This window comes from Anopheles aquasalis, chromosome 3, assembly GCF_943734665.1.
Source record: "Anopheles aquasalis chromosome 3, idAnoAquaMG_Q_19, whole genome shotgun sequence".
In the NCBI taxonomy this organism is placed as follows: domain Eukaryota; kingdom Metazoa; phylum Arthropoda; class Insecta; order Diptera; family Culicidae; genus Anopheles; species Anopheles aquasalis.
Genome location: NC_064878.1, coordinates 62,080,790 through 62,106,048, shown reverse-complemented (window position 1 = coordinate 62,106,048; position 25,259 = coordinate 62,080,790). Strand labels below are relative to the sequence as shown.

General features: G+C 49.5%; 2 protein-coding genes and 1 non-coding gene across 3 annotated transcripts; 2 read left to right on the top strand and 1 right to left on the bottom strand.

Moving 5' to 3' along the window:
• The first annotated feature begins 664 nt into the window (after window positions 1-664).
• LOC126578137 (uncharacterized) lies at window positions 665-2,392 on the top strand. The gene is made up of 3 exons (XM_050240439.1): window positions 665-784; window positions 877-2,118; window positions 2,192-2,392. Exons 1-3 carry the CDS (start codon window positions 734-736, stop codon window positions 2,390-2,392), a joined length of 1,494 nt encoding a protein of 497 aa, XP_050096396.1. The 5' UTR covers window positions 665-733.
• Window positions 2,393-3,014: 622 nt separating this feature from the next.
• LOC126578147 (elongation of very long chain fatty acids protein 7-like) lies at window positions 3,015-4,283 on the bottom strand. Its single transcript, XM_050240451.1, has 4 exons — window positions 4,149-4,283; window positions 3,895-4,085; window positions 3,437-3,817; window positions 3,015-3,367 (listed from the first exon to the last, which is right to left on the bottom strand). The coding sequence occupies exons 1-4, from the start codon at window positions 4,204-4,206 to the stop codon at window positions 3,122-3,124; spliced, it is 876 nt and encodes a 291-aa protein (XP_050096408.1). The 5' UTR covers window positions 4,207-4,283; the 3' UTR covers window positions 3,015-3,121.
• A 19,710-nt stretch (window positions 4,284-23,993) lies between these two features.
• Trnav-cac (transfer RNA valine (anticodon CAC)) lies at window positions 23,994-24,066 on the top strand. Its single transcript has one exon. It is a non-coding gene; the product is annotated as a tRNA-Val (tRNA).
• Window positions 24,067-25,259: the final 1,193 nt, after the last annotated feature.

Here is a 25,259-nt window from a genome sequence, read left to right as displayed (position 1 = left end):
GAAAGAGCGGCCGGAAAAGGATTATTCTGCTTGTGAGATAACAGAAGGTTACTGTTGCCCCTTAACCCCCACCCCTGTATCATCATCGCTGCGCCTGTGCTTTCTCTCTCTCTCCTCCAAAACATAATCATGATTCTCCTCCAACGCGCGCACAACTCGTGAGGAGAACGGTTCTTCTCCTCCCACCAAGAACGGAACAGGCTAGCAGGTTTGCAGCCATTGAATGGAGGAGCGACATTTCACCCTGGTGCTGAGTTCCACCGGTGGTCAACCACCACCGCATTATCGGGCGTGCATTCCATCACCTAGCTGGTCCCCGATTGAGCTAGAGAAGTGTTACGTTGCAGCATCGGTGGCAGCATCACAATCCGTTGGACAAAATCCGTTGCGACCTCCAAATCCACCCCCTGGCATGCAGTTGTGCAAGCACAATTGGACAACCTCTCTTTCTTTCTCTCTCTCTCTGCTTCCGCTTGAGACCCCGGGGGTAATGGCGGTGGTTGTTTGTTCAACTGGCCTCCGTTGGATCGCGAGTGCCAATTCTGCGTAGCATACGTGGAGGAGCCTGGATGCCTGAGACTGTGGCTGTGGTGATGGCTGGCAGCGATGGCTAGTCAAACCAGCAAGCTAGCTTGCCGAGAAGCCACCACGTCGACGACGACGACGACGATCCTTCGATCGAGAAAGCAATTCGGGAGACAATACAGTGACGTTTGACAGTGAAAGCCCCAGAATGTACGCCAGGATACTGGTGACGGTGGTGCTGTGGTGCTGCCTAGCGCAGGTCTGTTCGTCCCCGGCGGGGGGAGGGATGAAGCATGCAATGGGAAGATGGCACAGATAATGAATTGGTCTATTCTCGCCTTCGTACGCTAGGTGACCCACAGTAAACCGGACTTTGGCATCGACAACATGATGATGAACCGGACGAAAGTCGTGGATCCGGCGCTCGTGGCAAAGCAGCGCTTTCTGCGCGTCTTCGACTACATCAAACCGGTGCTGCAGTCCAGCATGAGCTATCTGAACGATGCCACCGAAGCGCTGAATACGGTCGCCAGTTCGGTGAACAAGCTGGGCCCGGAGCTGATGGACAGCATCACGACGGCGTACAACAGCCGGCAGGACGTTAATGGTACGTTCTCGCTCATCGACACGGTTCGGGACGAGTTTGAGGATTTCGTCGGCAACGATCTGCTGGTGCAGGAGCAAAGCTTGACTGCGCTGCTGAAGCAGTACGTGAGCGATCAGCTGGAGGATGACTTCTTCCATCTGATGGCACGGATCCGGCGGCTCGTCGATACGCTGCATGAGCTGAAGGCGGCGGTTCAGGCCGCGTCCGATTCGGTCGCTGGTGGCCTCATCCCGGAGGCGGTCCTCCAGCAGTACGTCTCGCAGAAGCTGGTGAACGATCTGAGCCGTGGTTTAACCCTCCTCGGCTACCGTATACCCGTGCTGACCTACACGATCCAGTCGTCACTGGAAAACATCAAACAGGGCGATGACTATTTCTACGGCCTGTCCGTCGAGGCCGATCGGGTGCTGCAAGAGATCGTCAGCACCGGCACAACGTTCTACCAGCAGGTATCCGTTTACCGGACACCGGTCGAGGCGGCTACCAGCCAGTTGATGACCCAGTACCGTGGTCTAATGTCTTATGCAGTCGCAACGGTCGCACTGTACGCCAATAATTCTCTGGTGGCACCGATCACTGAGCTAAGCTCGATTCTGTCCACGCAGCTGAACAACACCAAACTGAACTTTACCACCAACTATCTGGCCGGTGTGCTGACCATCTCCCAGCTGCTGCCGATCGACACGAACTACTACTTCCCCCCCGGTAGACATCCAGCCGAGGTGCTCGTCCAAACGTTGATCGCTAACTGGAAGTTTTCACGCTACTGCTTCTGGAAGTACTCGGGGACGCTTTACAATCTGCTGCTCGTCTCCAACTACGCCAGCGAGTGCTACGATCGTGAGGTAGATCGTCTGCTGACGCTCCGGGATACGCTTGCGCTCGAGATGCAGATGATGGCTTACAATCTGGAGGTGGCGGCGTACGCGGACACGTGCATGTTTTTACCGGAGAGCGCCAACCGAGAGACGGAATGTGTCAACGAGGTAAGCGCCGCACGGTGTAAATCCTCTCCGGCTCCTTTGATATGTACCGAGAAAATTTGCCTTTCTTTTCCAGTTCGCCGCATACTACCGAGCACTGAACAGTAACTTTGCGGCCCGGTTCGCCACCTTCCTGAAGTTGGTCGACATTGAGCTGCTGGCTTGCAGTGGCCGGTTATCCGTCTGCTGGGAGACACGCGTCCAGGAGTCCATATTCTACTTCGATAAGATTGTGGAGGATATTGAAAAGTGCGGCTTGGACGGACCACTCGCTTAAGGAGAAAGATGGTTCGAATAAAGATTCGGAAGACCGTTGGTCAGGCGTAACTCATTGCGATTGGTATTCATTTCATTGGGGCTAGATGTTCAAATTTGATCGTCTTTAGTATTCATCATCTGGCGATGTGTGTTATCAAGCAAATATTTGACATAGAAACCACCTTGGTTATGGCATTGTACTGCCCTTCAAACAAACTGCACGGATTCGGATCATCTGGCCTTCGGTGTTTTGCATTGTCACGGTGAGGGATCGAAAATTCAAATCGATGCATACGTTTACGATCGCGCTGCACTTTGGAGAGGGCCAGACAGGATGTGAGGAGTGTTACGGTACCGGACATTCCGTTCCCTCTACGTCAAGTAATGAAGTCAGCGGACAGCTGACGCTTATGCTAACGAGTGCTAAGGTTAAGGGGTCAATTCTGTCAAGCAGAGAGCCATCGGTCTTTTCCTGTTAGCAAGAACAGAACCTTCTGTTCCTCCTTTGCTGTGAAGCACTTTAGCGTGCTTTACTTTAACTCAAGAAGAAGTGCCATTTGGATTGAAATGGACATGTTGCTGAGAGGGAGAGAGAGAGCGAAAAAAGAATAAAATAAAAGAGAGATTGATGAACGCGGCTCTACCAGACATACACACGCTGCTCCGTCGTTTATTGGCTAAATAGTAGTTTTTTTTACACAACTCGAACACAAAACCGCGACTACAAAGTGACCTCCGGTGTGTCGGCTCACTTGACAGCAGCGGCACGCTTCTCCACGCCAGCCCGCGGCGTACTGGCCGAGATCCGCCGATGCTGCTGTGCCGGTACCTTCGTTGGGGCCTTCTTGACGTATGCCTGATAGTAAAAGTCTAGGAAGAGGCAGAACATGAACAGATTCTGCGGCAGAATAATGAACAGAGGCCACTTGGGGAACGCGCAGTTGGGCTGGAACAGTAGCACGAACCACTGCAGAAAGATCATACCGAACTGGATCTGCGTACGAAAGGGAGTGAAATGGTGAATGGATAAGGATCCTGCGCGATCGTCATTTCTGTTACTTACGATCTGTAGCTGAGTGATGTACTTCTTCCACCAGAGATTACCCTTGTACTTGGGGCTAACCGAGGTGAGGAAGTAGTAAAAGTACATGACCACATGCACGAAGCTGTTGATGAAGCCCATAAACACCCCGTGGCCACCGGGGAACCATTTGACGCCGCTCCAGATCAACATCACCATGCCGGTGTGGTGGTACACGTGCAGAAAGCTCACCTGGTTCTGCTTCTTCCGCAGCACGAAGAAGATCGTGTCGAGCAGATCGAGCACCTTCACCAGGAAGTAGTAGTAGCAACGGCGCGCTATCATCGTTGGCACTTCGTTCTCCGAGTAGTCAACCGGCTGACAGAGGAAGCTGTAGCCCCGTAGATAACCCAACCGTAATCCCTGGCAGGCGCGCGGAGAGATGGAAGTTGAAGCGAGCAGCCCACACGATGGCACATGGAATGGCCTGGATCACTTACCTCCACGAACAGGTACGCACAGATGACGACCTGCGCGAGATTGTAGTACTTGATGATGCTGTCGATGCGGAACGGTTTCCGGTTTTCCATCCACTTTGGGCCCCACTTGAGCACGAACATCAGATAGAGCCCGAGTATGACCGCACCGGGCCACGGTGTACCCATCAGGAACCAGCCATTCACCCGAGGATCTGTGAATTCACCGGTGAGTTAGTAAACCGATACGACACAAGTGCCCCTCCCGTAACACTGACCGCTGACTTCGTAGTTGGCATAGTGGTAAAAGGATGCCAGGTACCGTAACACCAGCATCTTGCCGTTTTTTTCTGCGGACCGTGTGTGCAAACTAGCAGTCCGGTGCGGTTAGAACTTAGAACACTACTGAGCCTCGGACCCAAGGTGCACACAGCGCATCGGGCTCATGATCGACGGTGGACCTGCATGCGCACGGCCACCAGTCCGGTACACACTTACACTCTCGCTCCTCTCTACGCTGGCATGGATTTTGTGTATAATTTTCCATTGCAAATGACGCGAGAAACACTGAGCTGAGTGACCAACGGGGAACTATTTGGCGGCCTGGAACCTGATAATGGAACCGCGGTAGCGGTGGCGTAACTGCTTTGCACGCACACGAATGCTTTCTCACGTGTCCGGAAACGATTGTTCCCGCCGGTCTGAAGGTGTGTTGTGGGAAAGCCCCTCACCGGCCTACTATCAATACCAATAGAACTTTGCGACGCCATTTCTACTGTGTGCGCTGCGATGTGGTTGCTGCGATGGTTTTCCGTTTCCAGCAGCAGCAGACGACGACGATGGCGGCTGGTCCAAAGGTCAAATGGCTCCCTTGACATTGTCTTGTGCGGTACGATGATAATCGGTTTTTTGGATAAGAAGGTGGTCATTGACCGTTAGCCTTCCGCCGTTAGCGGACTTTGTACGCAATCGGGCGCGTCGGGACGGCTTGCAGTGGGTCACAAACGATTGCAGCGCAACGGCCTAGTCCGGCAGGCCGGTATATTGTGTTTCTTTTTCCGTATTTTTGCGGATCATGACCGATTAGAATGCAACATTGTGGCAAGTGTAGTGTAGTGCATTGTTGACAAACCGATCACCGAAGTGTCTACTGGTAGCATGGTCTCCTGGAGTGCACTCCTTTTATGCCACCTGTTCACTTTAGCAAAGGGAGTTTCGAGTAACAAATGGACAAAGATTTCCTGTCTTTAAGTGAAGAGAAGAACAGTCGACTGGGAGCTTCCCAAATGGAAATTTAAATTCTTATCAATGGATTTTATTGAAAGATTTCGAAGACACCAATTCATTAAACAAATAATTTTGCTAAGGCACTCTTCGAATGTGGACTCCCGCATTCGATTGGTACGCACGTAGACCGCGACACTGTCGGCTGATGTCATCGCGGCGTCGCGATTAATATAAATGTCTGCCACCGAGTTGCGAGCCGGCAACAGTCGCTCCGTCGTCGTCGTCGTCGTTGTTGTCGTCGTCCTTCATATCTTGGTGGGCGGCGTAAGGAACTGATCACGTCGCTGCTGGCCGTCGTTGGTCGTGTGTGATACCGTATGACCATAAATTACACATATTATTGGACTAAAAGAAAAGGGGAGAAGGGAATAGAACCAAAATAAAAATAAAGAGAAATGCTGGTGCAATGCGTTTGCATCGTGTGCAATTCACTTCGCATCGCGCTTTTTGCTTTTCATTTTTCTTCTGTTCCTACTCTGTTTGTAGGCTGCAATTCTGCATTTGATATGCTATATCGACAGGGCAACGGATGGTGATCAGTGGAGTAACGCTACTTAAAAGGGGCTAAGGTTAATTCGGGATGAAAATGGCTCATTTTTGTCAATTTTTTGTGAAGAAACCATTCAACTCATTTTTTTCAAGTAAATGCCATACTAGACTACAACTTTTCAAGAATGTTTGATTGCATTTTGAGGAAGATTTGTTAAAAATTTCATCCATGGCATCATATTTTCGAAGGCGAGTCTTCGAAAAGGTACTTTTTTCTGGTGCCCATCGTAGTGGCCTGATGGGTCATCTGAATCATACAAATCGATATTCAATTGATAGATTATAAGTTTATCTAGGAGGCCCCGTAGAGTTTTTCTTGATTTTCCAATTTTTCGATTTTTGGCAGATTTTTAAAGCTGAAAATTTGATCGCACTGTGATCAAACCGGGTTCGTCGCTTAAACGGGCAAGTCTTTTGATTTTGGCCAAAAACGGTTTGACGATTTGTTACTACGAAGGGCAGACGTTCAAAAATCTTTGTTTTGGTATGTTTTACTTCGATTAATCCAAAAATTATACACAAAATTCTTCAAAGGATCAGCATTCACGGTAAAATGTAAAAATATAAATATCACCAAAAAATACATACCTTAGCTCCCCCTTAATGCATCCGAACCAATTATTGAAAGGTGCTGGCTTGAAATTCAAAATCAAGAGCCAAGCCACCTTGCGGTCATACGATTGGCAACTTTGGAGGTTTTCACGTACCAGAGGGCATCAACCAACACCCCAGACAGCGCCTTTTTGATGGAACCGAAGGACGAACGACGCACTTCCTATCGCTGCTAATGTTCGCACGTATCAGCTTGGGTAAACAGAAGGTTTCCGTCGGTCGGGATAACATCACGGTGTCCCCTGAGAACGGTCCTCACCGATGAGATGCGAAAAGATGAGAAAGAAGGTGCACCGAGTGTCCTCACTCGGTACGAAGGTGAAAGTTTGTGTGGTTGAACTTTCCCCGAGTTCATCAAATAACTCGCTACCTCGCGATTCGCCTGAGCTGCTTGCTCGACTTCAGACAACCATCCAGACATTCCATCCTCCACGACGACGACGACGCCACCAGAGGTCACTGGAATGTCATTGGATAAAGTTATGATAAAAAGTTTGATAAACTATTATCGACGACCGCCATTCGCTTCAGTTTTGAAGCACGATTGGGGACCATTGGTGGCCATTGACTTGTTATGCATTGGTTTCGGGGGGCCCTGGGGTGGTTCGCAACTTATTGCAATCCACAGCACATCCCCCCCCCCCCTCGCTTCCTCGGAGAAGAAGCTTCCGAGGCTCATAACTTGTCGGGACGGTCTAGTGTCGCGACGCGTCTCGATGGCGCTTCGCACGAGACACACTCGCGTCCCTGGTCGGTCTGGTCATATGAAGTCAGATAATTGTGTTTACTAGCGCCAGTCGAGCGCACTCGGTGTCTAGTTGGTCTCGGTGTGTAGTGTGTGTTTACGGCACGCAATCGTTTCCGGTCTGGCTCGCCTTGGAGAAGGTGGTTGGTCGTGCGATGTCGAGTGCCAGGAGCGAACATCCTTTGTCCGAAGAAGACGAGAGGTTGGAATCGAGACCGGAAACGGATATATTAATGGGTTCGTTGAGTGGGTGAGAGATGGGTGGTGGATCACGGTGATTTTGTGAGCATGAGTATGTGTTCGGTACGATTATTCCCACGCGGATAGAGAGCATCATTTCGTTTTCCGAGCGTTTACGATTGATTCAATCAGTACACAACTTGAAAGGGGATAACTGTTTTGCTGAGTGTGGAAGTGAGTATATACATAAAATTATGTTATGCTGATTGAAAAACGAACGACGGCAAGCAGCGTAACTCAATTTAGTTACAAGCTGTTGCATGGATCCACGAACGTATGCTAGACAGAAGGGTGTAAAAAAGACGAAGAAGATATCAGATAACAAACAGGTTAATGCGAGAGAACAATCAAAGAGTAAAAAACAAATGCGAATCTGCACGATTCAGCAGCAACAGAAGCAATTGAGTAAGAATAGAATAAGGATAAAAGATATAGACAACTTCTTAACTGATTTCACTCATCGTTTGCGATGTCAAAGCAATCATGTGAAGCAATGTGAGTACGCCAACCATTTACTCAACCGTATTCTACTTCTAGTCGACAAATTACTTCTTCATATTGGTAGCTATCCGGAGTGAGGACGACCTCAAAGTGCGTCCTCATCGGATGCTCCTGAATCCTACTCCGTCCCGAATGAAGACAAACCAAAGTGATGCAGCATCAATCCTTCATCGCCAGTCGCTGTCGATGTCCTGTCTGGGCAACGGAAAAGCTAATCAACGCAGGCCAATCGATGCCGCTGGCAACCGACAATGACCGTCACCGTGGTACATTGCCGTGAACGAACGGACGAACGAATGAACGGATGTTGCTTTACAGATACGGTCACCTCATTTGACCATGACTCCTTCACTCCTGTGTGGAGAGGGCCCATGGTAGGGGGGGGGGGGGGGGATTTGTTTATTCAATGTTCCCGACTCCGACAAAACCAGCTTCCCGGGGAATCAATGGGGATCCGGCACCTCGGGTCCTTCTGGATTCCTGTGATTCCAGCGAACTCTCCAATCGACGACGGGCATGCAATTGCCCAAAACTCCGGTCCGGTCGGTCCTTTTTGGTCGGTTTGTCACTGTCCAAATGGGGAATGGGCTGCGCTGTCGCTTGGTCTGCCGGTTGAGTAGGAGCAGCTGGCTGGTCCCCGAGTGGCACCGATACCCGGCACCGGTGTCCGGTGGTTGGAACGACGGATCCCATCAACTTCGATTACCGGATAGTGCCTTCGACCGTACCGACTCATGAAGCCATCAGCTACTAGCTAGCTAGCTAGCACCGTGGTACCGTGATGCATCATCTCCCTCGTTGTTGCACCATCATTGGCGTTGCATCCACGTGGCGTACTCACTCTCGACTCTGGGATCGTTCAACCGACGGTCTGGCCAATACTACTATGTATCCTGTGGGGGGCTATGGGCAGAGACTGTTTCTGAACGGAATCGCACATCAACGATGGGTTGATCCGTTCGATTCGTCCCGCACACAAACCGACGGCACTGATGGTGCACTCCTTTGTCAACGTCCAAGCCTCGCCTCCCTCTATACCCGGCGGGTCCTGTTTTTGCATCCCAGTCCCGTCCCGTCTTCGTTTTTCGTCCTTTTTCCGCCTTTTTTCGATGACGATGATGAGAAGAAGAGAGTACTAACAGAAAGGGTGCAAAGGGTGTGGGCTGGTGAAGGTCGCCTCGGTGGAAGCGCTTGAGCGTTGGCCGGAAGGTTATGCCAATGTTTGAATGTCATACACATAAAGCCAAACCTTCGGTTCAATCGACCTGGTCGCTACAGTGTACGGTGTATGTTCGGCGATGCTCGAGTAGATTGTAGCGTTACTCTTCAAGAGAGTAGGTTAATGTTTTATTTTTAAGATTTGATTGGAAAAAGTGGATATTTGTGATGGGAAAAATCGAAATGAAAAGCTTAAACAACAACACACAAAAGCGATGCTTGAGTCTTTCAATTTTGATTCTTGGAATGCCAGTTAAGGGGGGACTTCGGTATTTTTGGGCCAAGAAGACGTCCGTTTTTGACGCTTTTTTGTGACGTAACCATTCATTTTTATTTTTTTAAGTCAATGGCATATTAATTTACAACTTTTGAAGAATATTTGGTATTGTTTTGAGCAACATTCATTGAAAAATTAATCCGTGGCATCAAATTTTGGTAGACATGTTGCCGAAAAGGTACTTTTTAAGGTGCCCATCGTAGCTGCGTGTCGGGTCGTCAGAAATATAAAAATCGATATTCGTTAGAAAGATTATAAGTTTATCTAGGTAGCCCCGGAGAGTTTTTGTAAAATTTCCAATTTTTCGATTTTTGACAGATTTTTGAAGTAAAAAAAGTGATTCTTTTTGCGATTCTGCCATGAAAAACGAACTTTACAGATTTGTTTAAAAAAAAAGTATAAACAATTTTAATGATCTCTCCACGGGGTTACCTGGCAAAAAGTGTGCAAATTATGTGTAAAAAATTTCAAAACGATCGGCCCAGTAGTTTTTACGATACGATGGGCACCGACTTCGAAACCGTTGGTTTTGGGAAACGCTCTTCAAAGTAGCGAGGTGCATGGAGTATGAAACGCGGATTTTAAAAAATCTGTATCTTTGTCAGTTATTCCTCGATTGATCCAAAACTTTTACAAAATACTCTTGAAAGGATCAGCTTTCAGGGAAAAATGTTAAAAACATGTGTCACAAATAAAAATTAAATACCGAAGTCCCCCCTTAAGTGAGATAGTATGGAAAGTAAGCCCGCAATGTGTAAACTGCGCCATAATATACGAGCATGGATGCTGTTGAACGAACACAAAATTTGTACGAAGGTCATACAATCAATGGAAATCTGTTGCACAAAATCCTAACCTCAAACGAAGAGCATACGTTGCTCGTGCTTTGACACTTCGAGAGGAACCATTTGCCTATGGTAACTTTGATCTGCATAGTGCTCTAGCTGGAACCGTAGCATATCCATCCCGCTTTTGCTATCCGTCCACGTGCCATACACTGTACGGTGTAGGACGACGATTCGCCACCGGAGAGAGTATGCGTGTCCCATCCCGCCCCATCTCTTCCTTCCCCCTGAACCATTGCTCTCTTCCTTGCGGTACAGTTGTGGAAGTTCGGTTTGCAAAATTCAACATCTCCTCTAACCCGGGGGACACACAGGGGGGATAGTGGATGGGAAGGAAAAGGGAGCCCAGGATCCTCCCCTTTACCATTCCATGTTGTTGCCTCACAGTCTGTTCGGTTGGTCTCTGCACTGCTTCCCAGAGGCAAGCGGCCGTGAACGGAGACCGAGGGGGGGGGGAGCGTTTGGAAAATCGGTGTATTTATGTTGCCGTTTCCCTTCGCCCTTTTTTTGTAGGTCATGCTCTGCTTTCTCGCCTCCTGCTCCTCCTCCTCCTCCTCCTTACTACCGCGCATATGTGTCCGCTGTGGATGTATCCTTTCCGCAAATGGGATGCGACTGGCGCGGACTGGCGATGGGGGGGGCGATCCCTGATCCCTCCGCGGTGAGGTACTGATACACTCCGTGCTCTCTCTTTTCTCTCTCTCTCTCTCTCTCTCTCTCTCTCTCTCTCTCTGTATACATTGGCCCCACATTTTGTAAATCGATTTGGTCGATGTATCGTCTGGCCATCGTCGCTTGATGCCCACGCAATCAATGGCAACCGAGCTCTCTGTCTCTCTCTGTCTCTCTGCTCCTGCTCCTGCTGCCACAATCCCTAGCATGCATACGTGGTTGGCTGGCTGGCTGGCTGGCTGGCAGGGCTTGGTGTCCGTGTCTCTGTTCTCGCTAACCGGATATGCCGATGTGTCGAACGAACGGTGAAGTGCTTAATGCGGACACCATTCCACGAACCTCACCGACTCGGTCCCAATCTACTCCGGTTTTTGCTCTCGATTCCATTCTCCTGTTTGGGGCTGAGCTTGGGTGAGATTTAAAGCCCCCCACCCAACCGGGCACCATCCACAAGGGACTCACCAAGCTCCGGGGGACTCCAAAAAGGACATATCGTTCGCAGGAAGGGAGAAGAGAGGAGACGATGAGCAGTGGCGGTGTATGTGAGAGTATTACAAATGTATGCCAACCGTTTCCAGTGGTTGGTGGTTGGTGGAGCCGCCAGACCAGTGCCAGTACAGTGCACAGGTGGTTGAGAACCGTCGTGCGAACTCGAAAGGACAATCGACGAATGGCTCATCGAGTAGTAGTGGTAGTAGTAGTCTGTCAGTAGTAGTAGCAGCAGAGGTAGCTCAGGTCTGTAAATAAGCCCCGCTCTCTCTCTCTCTCTCTCTCTCTCTCTCTTTTTGTCTCTCTCTGTCTCGCTCTCTTGGATTCCCTCGAACCGAGTTGTCTGACTCGGCACAGACTCCTCACTACACTCGAACCAGACCGACCGACGGTTGTTGGTCTCGTGAGGTCGCCCAACGTGAGGAGAGAGGCTGCGAGGTCTATGTACTTTGTGTGGCTGTAAGTGGTACAGGGGAGGATTGGGAAGGAACGGGAAGGGAAGGAGTGATGGTTTGGTGAAATCATTGCACGGCACTCAACCATTCGCTTCGCTTACATGCGAATCTCATCTCCAACAGGATGCGCTCTCCGTCCGAATCCCTTTCTGTGGTCACAACAGGAATGTCGGAGTGAAAGAGCGAGCGAGAGAGAGAGAGAGAGAGTGAGAGAGGTGTGGAACCACAAAATAGGATAGGATTGGGGTGTGAGGTAGTGAAACATCGGGATCGGGAATGCAGATCATGCCCACGGGCTGTGCGATGTACCTTTGTTCGTTTGGGACCATTCGCTGTATCTCGCTCTCTCTCTCTCTCTCTCTCTCTCTCTCTCTCTCTCTCTCTCTCTCTTTATCAGTCTCTATCGCCATTGTCACCGGTTCCATCTGATGGTGTCCCTGATGGTGGTGATGATAGTGGAATGAAGGCAACCGGCACCATCCAGCCTCGCACCTCATCGGCATCGATCGGCCCACCCGGCTGCTCTTGATCTGCCCAAGCGGCTCTGCCAATGTTATGTAAAGTGGTCATGCGATTGGCGATCGAATCAATTATCATTAATTCATTTCGAACAGCATCAACCAACCAATCCAGCCCACAGCGCAGAGGGATTGAAGGTGGAGGGGCTTCCGGAGCAGGTCGACACAATTGGCACTATTGCCAATAGTGTGTGGCGGCGATGTGTGACATTTTTTACCACCACATCCCCCGAGAATCCCCGTTCCAGGACCATCTAGGTCTGATAGGAGTTTGTTTATCTAAAAAAAAAAGTGTCTTCTATACGTCTGAAACGCGCCTAATGTGCATTATACGATTGCTTTGATTGCACTTGTCAAATCGGAAGCAGCTAACCGGTGAAGCTGGTCAGCATATTGTTGGCTCTACTCATTATCATTACTCGTCAGATAACGTGCGCACCTTCCAATCACCTCTCGCACAAAAAAAGCTCTCCTTCTCCTTAACGCTGGCTCAACTTTGTCGGGCTGACCTCAAGGAGAAGGAGAAGATCCGTTCGTATGCCGTTGGAATGCCGGAATCCGAGTTATTCTTCTCTTCTGCCGTCTTATCCTCTTACCGTCATTTTGTAGGGGAATCAGGCACACTCAGCTACCGGCTGGGAGCTAGCTAGCATTGCTGGGCTCCTGTGACACGCTGGTCCAATCGTGAGATCTCCCGATGCGGCGGCCTGCTCGAACAAGGACTCGCGTGGAGTGGATCGTGCGCGTGGAGAGTATTCCGAGTAGCGCCGGCAGCCGGTGGAGGAGAAAGCACACAGTGTCCGTGTCTCGTGAGCTAATGAAGAGGCTCTGGCTCGGAGTGGGAGCGAATCGGTACCCATGGGGAAAGATTTTCCTTTGTTCGAGAGCTTTTCCTTGCGGGTGAGCAAGACACCGGAACAAATAAAGCTGCGTGTGCGTGCGTCCGAGAGAGAGAGAACGAACATTATAGTATATATGTAATGTGGTCTCGAGCTTCTATATGCCGAAAGACAGTTTGCTGTGAAACGGTCGACCTTAAAGCACTGGCTTCTAGGAATTGACAGGAATCAACTGGCGACGTATCTCTGTGAGCTGCGAGTTCTCCCGCAATGGTATCCTGCATCCTACAAGCTACCTAAAGACTCGACTGCGAACTCCGTTAGCGTAACATTGTGTAACAACCTGCACTCCAGCGGATAGACGTAGGACCATAACGGTGCAAGCCGGACAAACCATATTTCATGGTAACACACCACTCGCCTTGCACCCTCCAGCAGCGTTTAGATTCCAAGTCCTTGGACAATGGTAGGACCGTGCATGTTACACGCTTGCAAACCGGCACCGTACCTGCATGTAGCCCCGGTTCTAGTTTGCAAGCGCGTGCAAGGGTGATAAAAGGGTTGTCACAATTTATCGGGAGTATTGGCATGTTGGCATGTTGTGGTCCGGACCCACTGCTCTGCCCTCTCTGCGCCCCAAGTCCCTTGCCTCGGAGTTTCATGTTTGGTCCCTCCGGAAGTCTCTCGCACCGCTCCGACTGGTAGTCGGGCTCCTGCTCCTGCTGGTAGTCCTGCTGAAGGAGTTATGATGTCCATATTGCACATTATGTGCATCGCCAACAACACGCACACCCACAAGGGCAGGCGTTTGGGACCGAGAACGAGGGAACGGATGCGGATCCTCTGCCCTCGGTCGGTCACTATTACTATGGAGGACATCCGCGTGCGTAGCGAAAGGATGTTTTGATGTTTGGCTACATTGCCATGTCCATTTACCGTGCGGCCCCCCGGCCTTACTCGGTTGCAAATGGCGCAAATTTATGCATTTTGCCCATTGGCTCCTCACTCTCTCTTGCTCTGTTGCCAGGCGAAAACAATTGCCACCAGGAACAGTACATTGGTCCGGTCGATTGGGGGTGGTGGGGGGAGTATTGGCCATGCATCACTCCTCGGTTTGCTTTGGCAGGCCGGGCACAGGCCACGCCAGGACACAGCATTGAAGGTAACAGATGCTGTTACTGTTGCTGGTACGGTGAGTGCACGAGTGTTGTTTACGATGGCACCCCAGGCATCCTAATCTGCGTCCCAGCCACAATCCGGGCCACGGTTACGCTCTGCTCTCTATCGAGCCGGTTGTCGCCATTGGAAATCGGTCTCGATTTCATCTTCATCTACCAGCGCAGAGTGTATTTAGGGTGGAGAAAAACACCGGGAGCAATGGCTTTCGCTCATTTGTGGCAACACTTGAAGAGATGCTCTATTTTGAGAATAAATTAAAGATTATTCGATAAGGATTTGAGATGAAGATTGGACAATTGACAGTCTAGAGTGTTGTTATTCTGTCCAACTAACTTCTTTCTACAAAAGTTCACGACTGGAGTTGTTAATTCCTTCGTAAATCTCGCATATATTGGTTCAAGGATCGTGGAGCTCTTTACTCCCTAACCTACAAATGCCAAGTCCGCCATCTCGCGGGGAGTTCCAATTTTCCCAGGGCCTTCTTTGACCTCCTTGATTCGATCACACATTATCGAACGCTCGTACGCCATTAATACACCGCGTCTCTAGTGTCAAAAGACGAGACCGCTGGCGCTTCCTACTCCTATTACCGATGCCCTCTTGCAGATGTTGGCCAATGAATACAAATCCAAACCGATGACCTGCGGAAGGGGGAAAGGGATTACACTCTTGACCCCCTCTCGCTGGAGCTCCCTGACCGGGGATTGGATTGGGATACAAAGAACAGAACGCACGTCTTGCTCTGGTTGCTCCAATCGCGCGGTTTCGGGTGTGTTTACGTTGTTCCAGTTCTAGATCACGTTCCTCGTGGCCTCCTTCTCCTTCTGCTTGGTGGCTGGAACTCACATACGCGCCAGCGCGTGCACATACACTCCCGGAAGGGAGCATCTTCGGGCGGAGATTGATTTACGAGCATCCTCCCAAGGAAACCGGGGAGACGTTACTGCGCCCGGTCATTCCGAGGTCGAGGGCGTACGTGCGTGCGTGAACGGTAGTCGTACGGACCCCTCCTCTAACCCCCTCGGGTCGCTGGTCGTTTGCTGGAGTGATTTATTGGAATAATATTCAATTATTGACCGAAGGCATGTAGCCTCGGTCTTTGGAAGGATTCGCTCCCTGCCCTGTGTGGCAATTCCAATTGGCACATCTTATATCTAGGGTTCGTGGAGGACAAATTGGGGAACAGCACACCCTCCGAGATGCTCCAAATGTTGGCCGATGACAACAAGAACTCGCCGCAGTCATGGTTTAAAACGGAATCCTCGAAGGAAACGTCGCCCGGTGACGGAACACGTCCGGTTTGGGGCCGGCCGGTGATCGACCATCGATCGAGCGGTCAAAACAGGTTCCGTCGTGGTGGACACAACACACCTCTACATTCCACTACCAGCCACCCCTTCCGCTCACCAGACACTAATAGCTCATAAATTTATCATCGCACATATCGCGCGCGCACGCCTTCGAACGGCTTCGCACAGACCTCTCGTCGAGGTCTCGGCGCACCAGACCTTGCTTGTCGCGTTGTCGCTGCCTCCACTCGCCTGCCAATGATGTGCCAGCGGTCAATGTGCCTTCGCGGCGTCGCGAGTGGCGCGACGAGACGCGCGAGCTGGTGCATAAATCTTGTGGCCATTTAAAAATGTCCAAACTAAGCACAGAGCGGGAGAGAGAGAGAGATCAGTTGGTTGGTTTGTTATGCTGTGGATTGGAAGCCTGGCCAAACACTATCGCGATCATGTAGCAGCACCAGCAGCATCGATCGCAGCTCTCCTGGTCCATTATCGTCGGTTAATCATAATCGCTACCTGGAGCTGAAGCTGAAGAAAGGTTAGCTCCTATCGTTCCAGTCTCTCTCTCTTTCTCTCTCTTTCGCCAATCGCGTCGCTGGCCAAAGGTGAATGTATTAACGCGGGTGGGGGGATTTTGCTGGCAACGAAATGGCCGGTGGCGGGTGTCGAGAGTCTAAACCAGTTCTCAACTCTCGGCACAATGCTGCTGGAGGTCTGAACCGTCCGTATGCGGTGTGCGATCAGGAAAAGGGGTAGGAGAAGGTTTGGAAAGACCTTGAAGACCTCGCGGTGGTCCCCTTCCCACCTAAGCCTGTCTGGCCAGAACACTAAACCCCCTCCCGAGAAGTCCGGAGGGAAGCGGTGGCGCATAGGATGCTAGTTAGAAGCCATCATCATCATCAGCTGGTCAAAACACCGAGGGGGGAAACCGGTTCCCTGGTTTCGGAGATTTCGGGAGGTGAAGACAAACGCAAACGGACTCTGGTGATGAAGTTGTCCTGCAGCCAGACACCTGCTGGGCCACACCGGGCCACGCCGTGTCGTACTGATAAGCAAACCCATCTGGACAAACGGGCCCACGACGGCACGGCCCCGCTCGCGATACACGAAAACAAACTTTCGCGCGAATTCGCGGAAAAAATGGTCTCACCGGAGGCCGTGTGGCCGTGTGGGGGGGCATTTGTGCAAACAAATTGGTCCACGACAGATTCGCCACCCCCCCCGGTAGGGGGCTGCAGATGGATGGGGATGGGGTTGTTGCTAGTGTTGTGTGCAAAGATGGTCACCGCGGTACCGGCGATCGTTCTGGGAAGCGATTGCACCATATTATGCGCTGTTTTTCACCTTGAATCGAGATCGGCGCGATCGACTTTAAACTGAAGGTGGAGTTTAAAGTTATGGCGAGGTCTATTCGAGGGTTGCTTTCTTTCAGGGATATCCTTAACCTTGAAACTACACCTTTTGCAGAGAATTGCGATATTCTGGTTCTTGCCAACTGAGTACTAAAGTCTTCAGTTAGATCTGAAGAGTAATGGATCTACAATAATTGTTTTCCTGGTTATCGAGTTGAAATTGATCCATTATTTCTTTGATAGTCACGATTAGCAGATCAGATAGCACTGGTTTTGAGCTAATCAAAATTCTTCGTTCTGTTCGCTCCTCACTAAACACAGGACATTGGATTACACTTGATAACACTTGTGCTTCTTTACAGAAACGTAGCCACAATTTGCGCAAACATGCATTTCGCACAAAAATGATCTATTTTCCGTACAGTTGCTCGTCGACCGTCGATCACTTTTTCGTCGGACCAATGACGATGAGAAGATCAGATAGATCGCATGCTAATGCCTGTTGCTGCTAATGGTTTTGTTGTGATGTGGAGGGACCTGCATCGTGCAATAACACCCACGAGTTCGTGCTCTTGAGCGATTGACTTACATTTTTCGATGAGCAAACAATGTGCTGCTGATACTCCTTACTGAGCGATATCAATCTCAACACATTCACGACGACACACAACTATGAGGAAACTATTTTTACAGGTGCAGCATAATCCGAAAGCATAATAGACAACAGATGGTATAAAGAATTCATTATCAAAATGCAGTCCTACATGTATGCCGAGTGCTTCAAGCAACCGAAAGGAAGACTTGTGCTTAAATATTCGATGATAAAACCAAAGACAATGCATTTATGCTGATCTGATGCCGTTGATGCTCTAACTCCATAATGAGGTCCTCAAAAATACACGCTTAGCATGAGTAATGCAAGAACCAACGATCGTACAATGTATCAATGTTTGCGTCAAGGGAAGAGAAAGAGATTTAGAGGGTGGAAAAGTGGGTCTAGAAAACGAGAGGGTGGGTCAAGGGACACACAACGTCCTTCCATCCTGGAGTGTGAGGTATTATTGTGTTTTGCTGCTGCTGCTGTTGTTGCTGCTGCTGTTGTTGCTGCTACTGGTGCTACAACCGTCTGTCTGTGGCCCACTTTTGTAACTACTTCCTCCCCGATACCACCACTTTCCGCGTTCACTTATCTATCTCCCTTTCTCATACAAAACACTCACGCATCCTCTCGCTCCCTCTCTTCGTACGCGCTCAACACTCCATAAATCATCCCGCGATCCCTCCCGCAATCCGAACCAAATCGATCTGGGACGTGTGCTCCCTCTAGGAGGGAGATGCCAATGGCGAACATGCGGGGTGGCGTAGATCGATTTTAGCTATTTTTAATTCATTTGCAACCAATTTCAATCCGATCCGAACGCGATGTTACGCGATCATCTAGCGTCGTCGTAGAGCCGCTTGGTGCCACCATTTTCCCTCTCAGGAGTCCGCTTTTCACGGATTGATAGTTTCTTCTTCTTCGCTCAGTATCTGCTCGGAACTCCGAACAAGATTTTCCGGGACGTGTAAACAAAGAGCAGCGGTCGGCGCGTCGCAAACACGGGCTGCTTCGACTGGAAGTAATGAGTATCAGATGCTCTGTGTGTACGCGTGTGTTGTGCTCAGTTTTCCCTGGGCCCCCGCGGAATGTCTATTGCCAGACCGATCGAGGAGAAAGGGGCGCATGTATCATGAAGCCGGGGTCAAATATAGCCAACCGACCGACCGAAAGTCCTCGATATACGCATTATGCGCACTTCCATTTTATTTTTATCCCAAAATACACTCACTCGCTCTCTCGCTCACTCTCCCTTTTTACATCCCAACCAATTTATAAACCTCGATGATTTTGGGCACAACGGATGATGCGCTAGGGCGTTAAGAAGAGGGTGTAGAGCGCACTAGCCGGTCCGGAATTGCATGCTGGAGAGCCGGTTGGCGCGGTTCGCGGTTTGTAATTAGGCAAATTTTATTTATCACCTCCAATCCACACATACACGCGCACGTTAACAAATGATTTTCTTGAGCAGAAACTGAACCGTATTGACTTAAAGATGCCAAGCTAAGCGTTCGTTTAAGCAAACGGTTTGCTCTCAAGGATGAGTACGAATATTAATGTTTCGATGTAAAGCACATTCGAGTGTGAGAGCATCTCTGTTAGACTTTAGGAAACCATATGGCATTGGGGAAGATTTGTTTAAGAATTTTATGACCCCATAAGCGTCATGTCCAATCGGAGCAGACAGTCATAGTACTGCACTGCAAGGCCATTCTTCTGTTGTTTTTGATCAAGCGCCGTTCATAGCTGCTTTTCCTTGTTAAATTGATATTTCATTTATTGTGATAATGCTTTAGAAAAGGACCTGCAATAAAAAATAACATAACACTACCTTTTATGTATCGTAAAATGAACCAAACGATCTGTGTTGCAGCGATCAAAGCAAATTGATTTGATTTGATCGTTTCTTCTTTTCTCGAATGTTTGAGCAGATGTTTTATTAATTCTGTACGATTTCTTCTTAACAGTTACGAACTCACCAAACCGTTAAACAACATCAGAACAATAAATAGCTGATAGTTTCGTTTACAAAACACTTGACAAAACCCCCTTTGAACCTCTTTGGAACGGAGGGAAAGAACCCAAAAGTGTAAACTGAATCCACCAGTAACAATGAAATCCATTCCAAGTGAGGTGTCCACAGATTCTCAGCCCCCCCGGAGAATGCAAGGTGCGAGGAGGATCACACGAAAACGGGTTTCACCCCCTCTCTCCTCGGTGACAAATCTGTAATCAGCGTAGCATTGTAATTGAGCCGTGCGCGCCAACCAACCGCGGAACCAATTCCTGGAACTGACCACGGAAATGGCGCGACGTGATGCGCGACAAACCGATTTGTTGAGCCCCAATGTTGGCCCCCGGGAACCTTGTAATCGATATCGATATCCGTTGTCCGGGTCCACCAAATGCGCGGTGGTCATGGTCATTCCAGACCAAAACAAAAAAAAAAACAAAACATCGAAAGGGCGCACACTCCAGAGTGTTGATCGGATTGAGGGAGCGTCGTCGGACGGACGGCCCAGAATCTCAAATATCTCGACGCCAAAAACACTAGCGCGCGACGCTGACATGACAGTTTTGACATGGAACGCGAGTAAACGCCTGTACTCGGGGTTTACGGGGTTGTCTTGTTGCTTGGTGTTTTGGTTTACTACACAGCCGGTTCGGCGCATATGTTTCTGATGCGTTGCAACAGATGAACCCGGGTCCCGGGTTCGGGTGTGTGTTAGGGGACGGGGAAGCAACTGTAATGGCGCCGAGTATGCGGCAGAGATAATGATAAAGATGTTTTACAAGTGTACTGCAACGTGTCGTGGCAGTTGCGGGGATGCCAATAGAGGGATGAAAGTAGCCAGAAGCATGTTACAGCGGTTACCGAAAGGTTAAGGTTGGTTGCCAAAACATTCTCAGCAATGATCGTGTTTTTTTCTTGCAGTATTACATTTTCGCAGATAGATTCAAGATACTTTAATATTTATATTTATTTTTTACTTTAAACAGGGACATTCACAAGGACATTCACAATACGCGCAGAAAGGAATACTTAAGGATATTTTTAAAACGATCAATTGTTTATTTAATGCAATTGTTAATTGTTTAAGCAGTTGTTTTATTAATGAATAAATAAGTCCACTAATTGGTGAAACTCTTTACTAAGCGTGAAACAATCAAATTTAAAAAGCAAGCTTGACATATCGGAAACATTTGAGCATCTCTGCCTCATATCCTTTTTACTGTTCTATAGAACACCCCGGCCCACGGTTACTAGATCATGAAAAAGTGTCAAAACCTTCGCTAAGTTTACTGCTACTACGCCTACTACTGTAAAACACCGATGCGATAGAGTGTGTGCTAACGGTTGAAATTGATCCAGTGGCCCTTAAGCGTAACCAACCGAAGGACACCGATGACTGTGGGCTGGAACTGGAACTGGCCCCCGCCCCCACCCAAAAAGGATACCAGTTGTGTTTGCCAATCATCCGGACTCGTCAGCTTGCTGGCTGATTTGCACCATCCCTTTTCTCCTCGCATTCCAGCACCTTCAAACGCCGCCATTAACCGAAACTATGTTAAACAATCTCCGCTTTTCCGTTCCGTTCGCTATTGTCCACGGGTGTCAGGGTGGGAGAGCAACTGCTGCTTCTGCTGCTGCTTCTGCTGCCTACCATTGTCATGATCTTCTTCCGGGTGCGCATCACCCAGCCACGGTTCCATCGTCACCACCGATTTCCTCATTAGTTCCAACTGACGGTCACCACCATTTAGCACCCCGTTGTAGTTGATTATGTTTGAAAACATTAATCAAATTTCCCCACCCACCCACCGCCCGTTTCCCAAAATCCCCATCCCTGAGCCCCCCGGACGCATTCGGTCAGATCAGAAATCATCGAATGACAAGCCCAACGCCCAACGCCCGGGCTGTTCGGTGGAGAGGCGAGGCGTTTCGAAGTGAATTTGAGTAAATACCTGCATTTCCACCCACCCTTCCACTCCCTTTTCAGGGGATATCCTTTGTTCGAACGACCGAATGCGAACCAACAAAATGGCAACAGTAATCGCTGTTCGCTTCACTGCGCCGCGGGTGTCAGTGTCTCTGGCCGTGTGTTAAGAAGGGGGAGGAGGAGGAGGAGGTGAGACGTGCTGGCAAAGGATGCAGTGAACTATGGGAGGCTAATTAATTTATAAGGTTATTGATTGGTAGGATGACTTCCTTCGATGCGAATGCGTCTCCGAACACCAACTGCCACGGCCTCTGTCAGGCCGAACTGTGTTGAGCAATTTCCGCGAAATCTTAAGCGCCACCCCCCCCCCCCCCCCACGGTGTGGTCCATCTCCTTCACCCTTTCCATGCTGTCGCGCGTCTCGGTGTCTCAGGCAAGAAGGGATTATCGAGGCCACCACCCTGGTAAGGCGTTGACATAGAGTGCTATCGTTGTCAGGGGTGATGTTGCGGATACCGGTGAGGCCATACACCAAAATGTGAGACTCACGGTAGGCCATGCCCAGTAGCGAGTAGCGAGTCGAACTTCCTAGAACTGGGAGCTTGAGTTTCGTAGGCGATCCTTGTTCTCTCCTTTCTGACGCACTTCCTTCCCCGAGTGAAGAGGTCCTCCACAGAACGGGCAACTCAGAATGGAGCAGATTGTTTGCATAATTGATCGGCCAGGCTATTAAACAAACAACCGATTCTCGGGTTCATCGCGATCCGCACCGTTCGTTCGACCGTTGGCGTGTGAAAAGCGATGATGGCGCGGGTTGCGGTGGGTGGCATCTCAATGTTCGTTTAATTTATCTCATACACACAAACGTGCACACGCACACACACACACACACACACGCCGTGCACTCTCTAGCCGTGCAATGGCCGTGGTACGGTTATTATAGGCATCACTCATCTGGTAAATCACCGGGAACACGATGAAAATCTGTTCACCACTAGCGCCTACTCCGAACTCCCACCACCCTTTACCACCTCCACGATTCGATTATGCTGCCCGGGGACCTATGATGTCACCCTCACGCCCCCCTCCCGCAAGCATTTCCCATGAATGATGGTCCGGTGGTTTTTGGAGAGTTGAGAGTTAGAGGGGGTCCGTTGGGCTGAAATGTTGGTTTAGTGGACTGTCGGCGGGGAACGGTGGGACGCGCTTCGGTTCTTTGGGGCATTTTCCGATGCAGCGCGAAATTAAAGCTGCAACAACGAGGTGGTGGCGTTTGTGGCGCTTCCTGGATTATCGCGCGCGTTGGCTTTCTGCGGAATTCGTGGTGCAAAAAGGGGCGCCCCTTGGTTGGTGCAGGTCCTTTCTCTGTTAGGTATCCTCACTCCGTCGAATGGGGATCTGTAGTTCAGTAAATTAAATCGATCACAACAAATGTGGACTTTAAAAGCTGAGAAGTGTTCGTTTGGTTGAATTAGAGTCACGAGTACGGAATGATTTGGATTTCATTTGGTTTTTGGAGTCAAGTTGAACCTAAATTCTCGGCAAGAACTTTCCGGCTTGGCTTGATGATTCTATTGAAAAGTAAATTAGCTAGCAATGACAGCTTTACAGCCACAATTTCGTATCAACTTTCTTTACAGAAATACAGATCGCCGGTAGTAAATTCACAGACACTTTTACCTAATACTGTCCCTTTAACAGCTCAAGCTCTAAAACAAACACCCTTTGTGATGTGCTACAACAATAGAACCCGAAATATAACAAAACAATGAACAAAGACATAGTTTCCGTAGAGGAAATCAACGGGGAAAAAAGTGGTGGTTGTTGTACCGCATCGAGCATTAAATAGATGCGTGCGTACTCTTTAATGTAACAGTTTCAGTTCCACGTTAAGCGAATAAAAGAGAGCGCTGGAACAGTCGCTATGCAAATACATGATTAACATGGCGCCGCAATCGGTCCTGGAATGGGGTCGATAGCTGGAGTGTGAGCGTGTTAAGTAGCGAAATCGATGGTAATTAGTATGTTTCGCCGATACTGCTTATCATCATCGTCAATCAGTGAGTGCTCACTGATATTACGCTCCGTTTGGTTCGGAGCCGGAACTGGCCATGGATCGACACACCGGGCAGGCTGTCTAGCGATGCGTCCATGTTGCAATCCTTTCATCGAAAAATACTATTCGGCCAGCACTTGATGTAGTGTTGAGGTGTCACTGCTGTTTCTTACTTATCGTATGCTCTCGAAACACGGTTGAAAGGAGTGTTCGGTTCGCTTTATTGATTCACGTGCGTAGAACAGCTGCGCATAGTAAAAAGAGCAGCACAAACACTCCGTCTCCGGCTGAGAAGCGCTGAGTTGCGCTATGAGCGATCGAGGGTCTATTGTTCACAATATTTAATTTTTAAGATTAATGTAATTTGAATGAAAATAAATATAAAATTTAAATACTTTCCAATACCAATTACAAAGAGTGCAAAAAAATCTTGAAATTACCTGAAATCCCAGCATACATCGGTTTCCGTAGTGTAGCGGTTATCACGTCTGCTTCACACGCAGAAGGTCCCCGGTTCGAACCCGGGCGGAAACATCTCTCTGATCTCCTTTTTTTGTGCTGCACTTGCTCTCTTCACTCCTCTTATCAGCATTCCATTGGTTTTTTTGATTTTTTAAATCCTATTATTAGAATTAGACACAAGATTTTAGATGAGAAAAGTTCTAATCATTTCGAATAGCTAAAACACTCCCCTCCTCCCACCTACCAAAAACACGGTCCCCATCTTATCAAACATTCCGTGTCTTAACTTTCGAGCTCCCAAAACTTATCCAGCACTTCAACTTTCGGCGACGTTCCTGCACAAAAGCCTCCCAGAAGCCTGATGAAGATGTTTGGGCCGCTGTGCAGCTGCACACATATTTGCATCTCTGGCTTCTGGTTTGTCTGGACACTTGCGGGCTGGCAGTGAAGAGGAACAGTGGAATGGCTCCGGGCCAAAATCGTACCGGATCGATGCACCGTCGACGACGACGACGACGACGATGTTGTAGCACCGACGAATGATGGAGGCAAAACTATTCTGGAATGTCTTCGAAGTCGTTGTCCATCGGCCCTGGAGGAAGAGAAAGAGGAAGAGTGGGAGGATGGCTGGTTTATGATTCTGCTGCTCGCACGCACGCAGCACAGAACCACAGGGCGCAGGACGATCGTGGGGTAACGCATGAAACTATGCGCTTCAACATCGAATGTCGTCGAGAGTCTAGTGCACGTGGCTGTGTTCATTGGTGTGTGTCTAGCGTATGTGTGCTCGGGCACCACAGCCCTGTTCCTATGGCCCTTTCGGTGTGGCTGTGGTGTGGACGCATTCTCGCCCTCGCAAGATATGCGCGCTCGCACCGTCTGAGCTCGCTCGAGAAGTTGCTCGTTCATTCAACTGCATTGCCATTGCAAGACAAGGGCCGTTGTGCAGCATGCATGTGCGTGTGTCTGTGTGTGTTCCCACCCCGTCTCCGACCAGCACCATCGGGTTGACAGTTCGCTCCGCCAGCCAACCCCTCACGACATGGCGCTGACAGTCGGCTTCTGGGCCGAAATGAGGGAACGAAATGGGATGAATTGTGTGTTCCACCAGCTCCAGGGCCCCAGCAGCATCTTCTTCGCTTAGCGGAGGCCAGCAAACTTGGTCGTTCTATGCGTTGCGGTTGCACGGGTTATCGGAAGCGAACTTGTGCTGGAATGTTGGTTCTCCTCCAGGGGGGAACACAGGGAACTGCTTCGTACTGTCG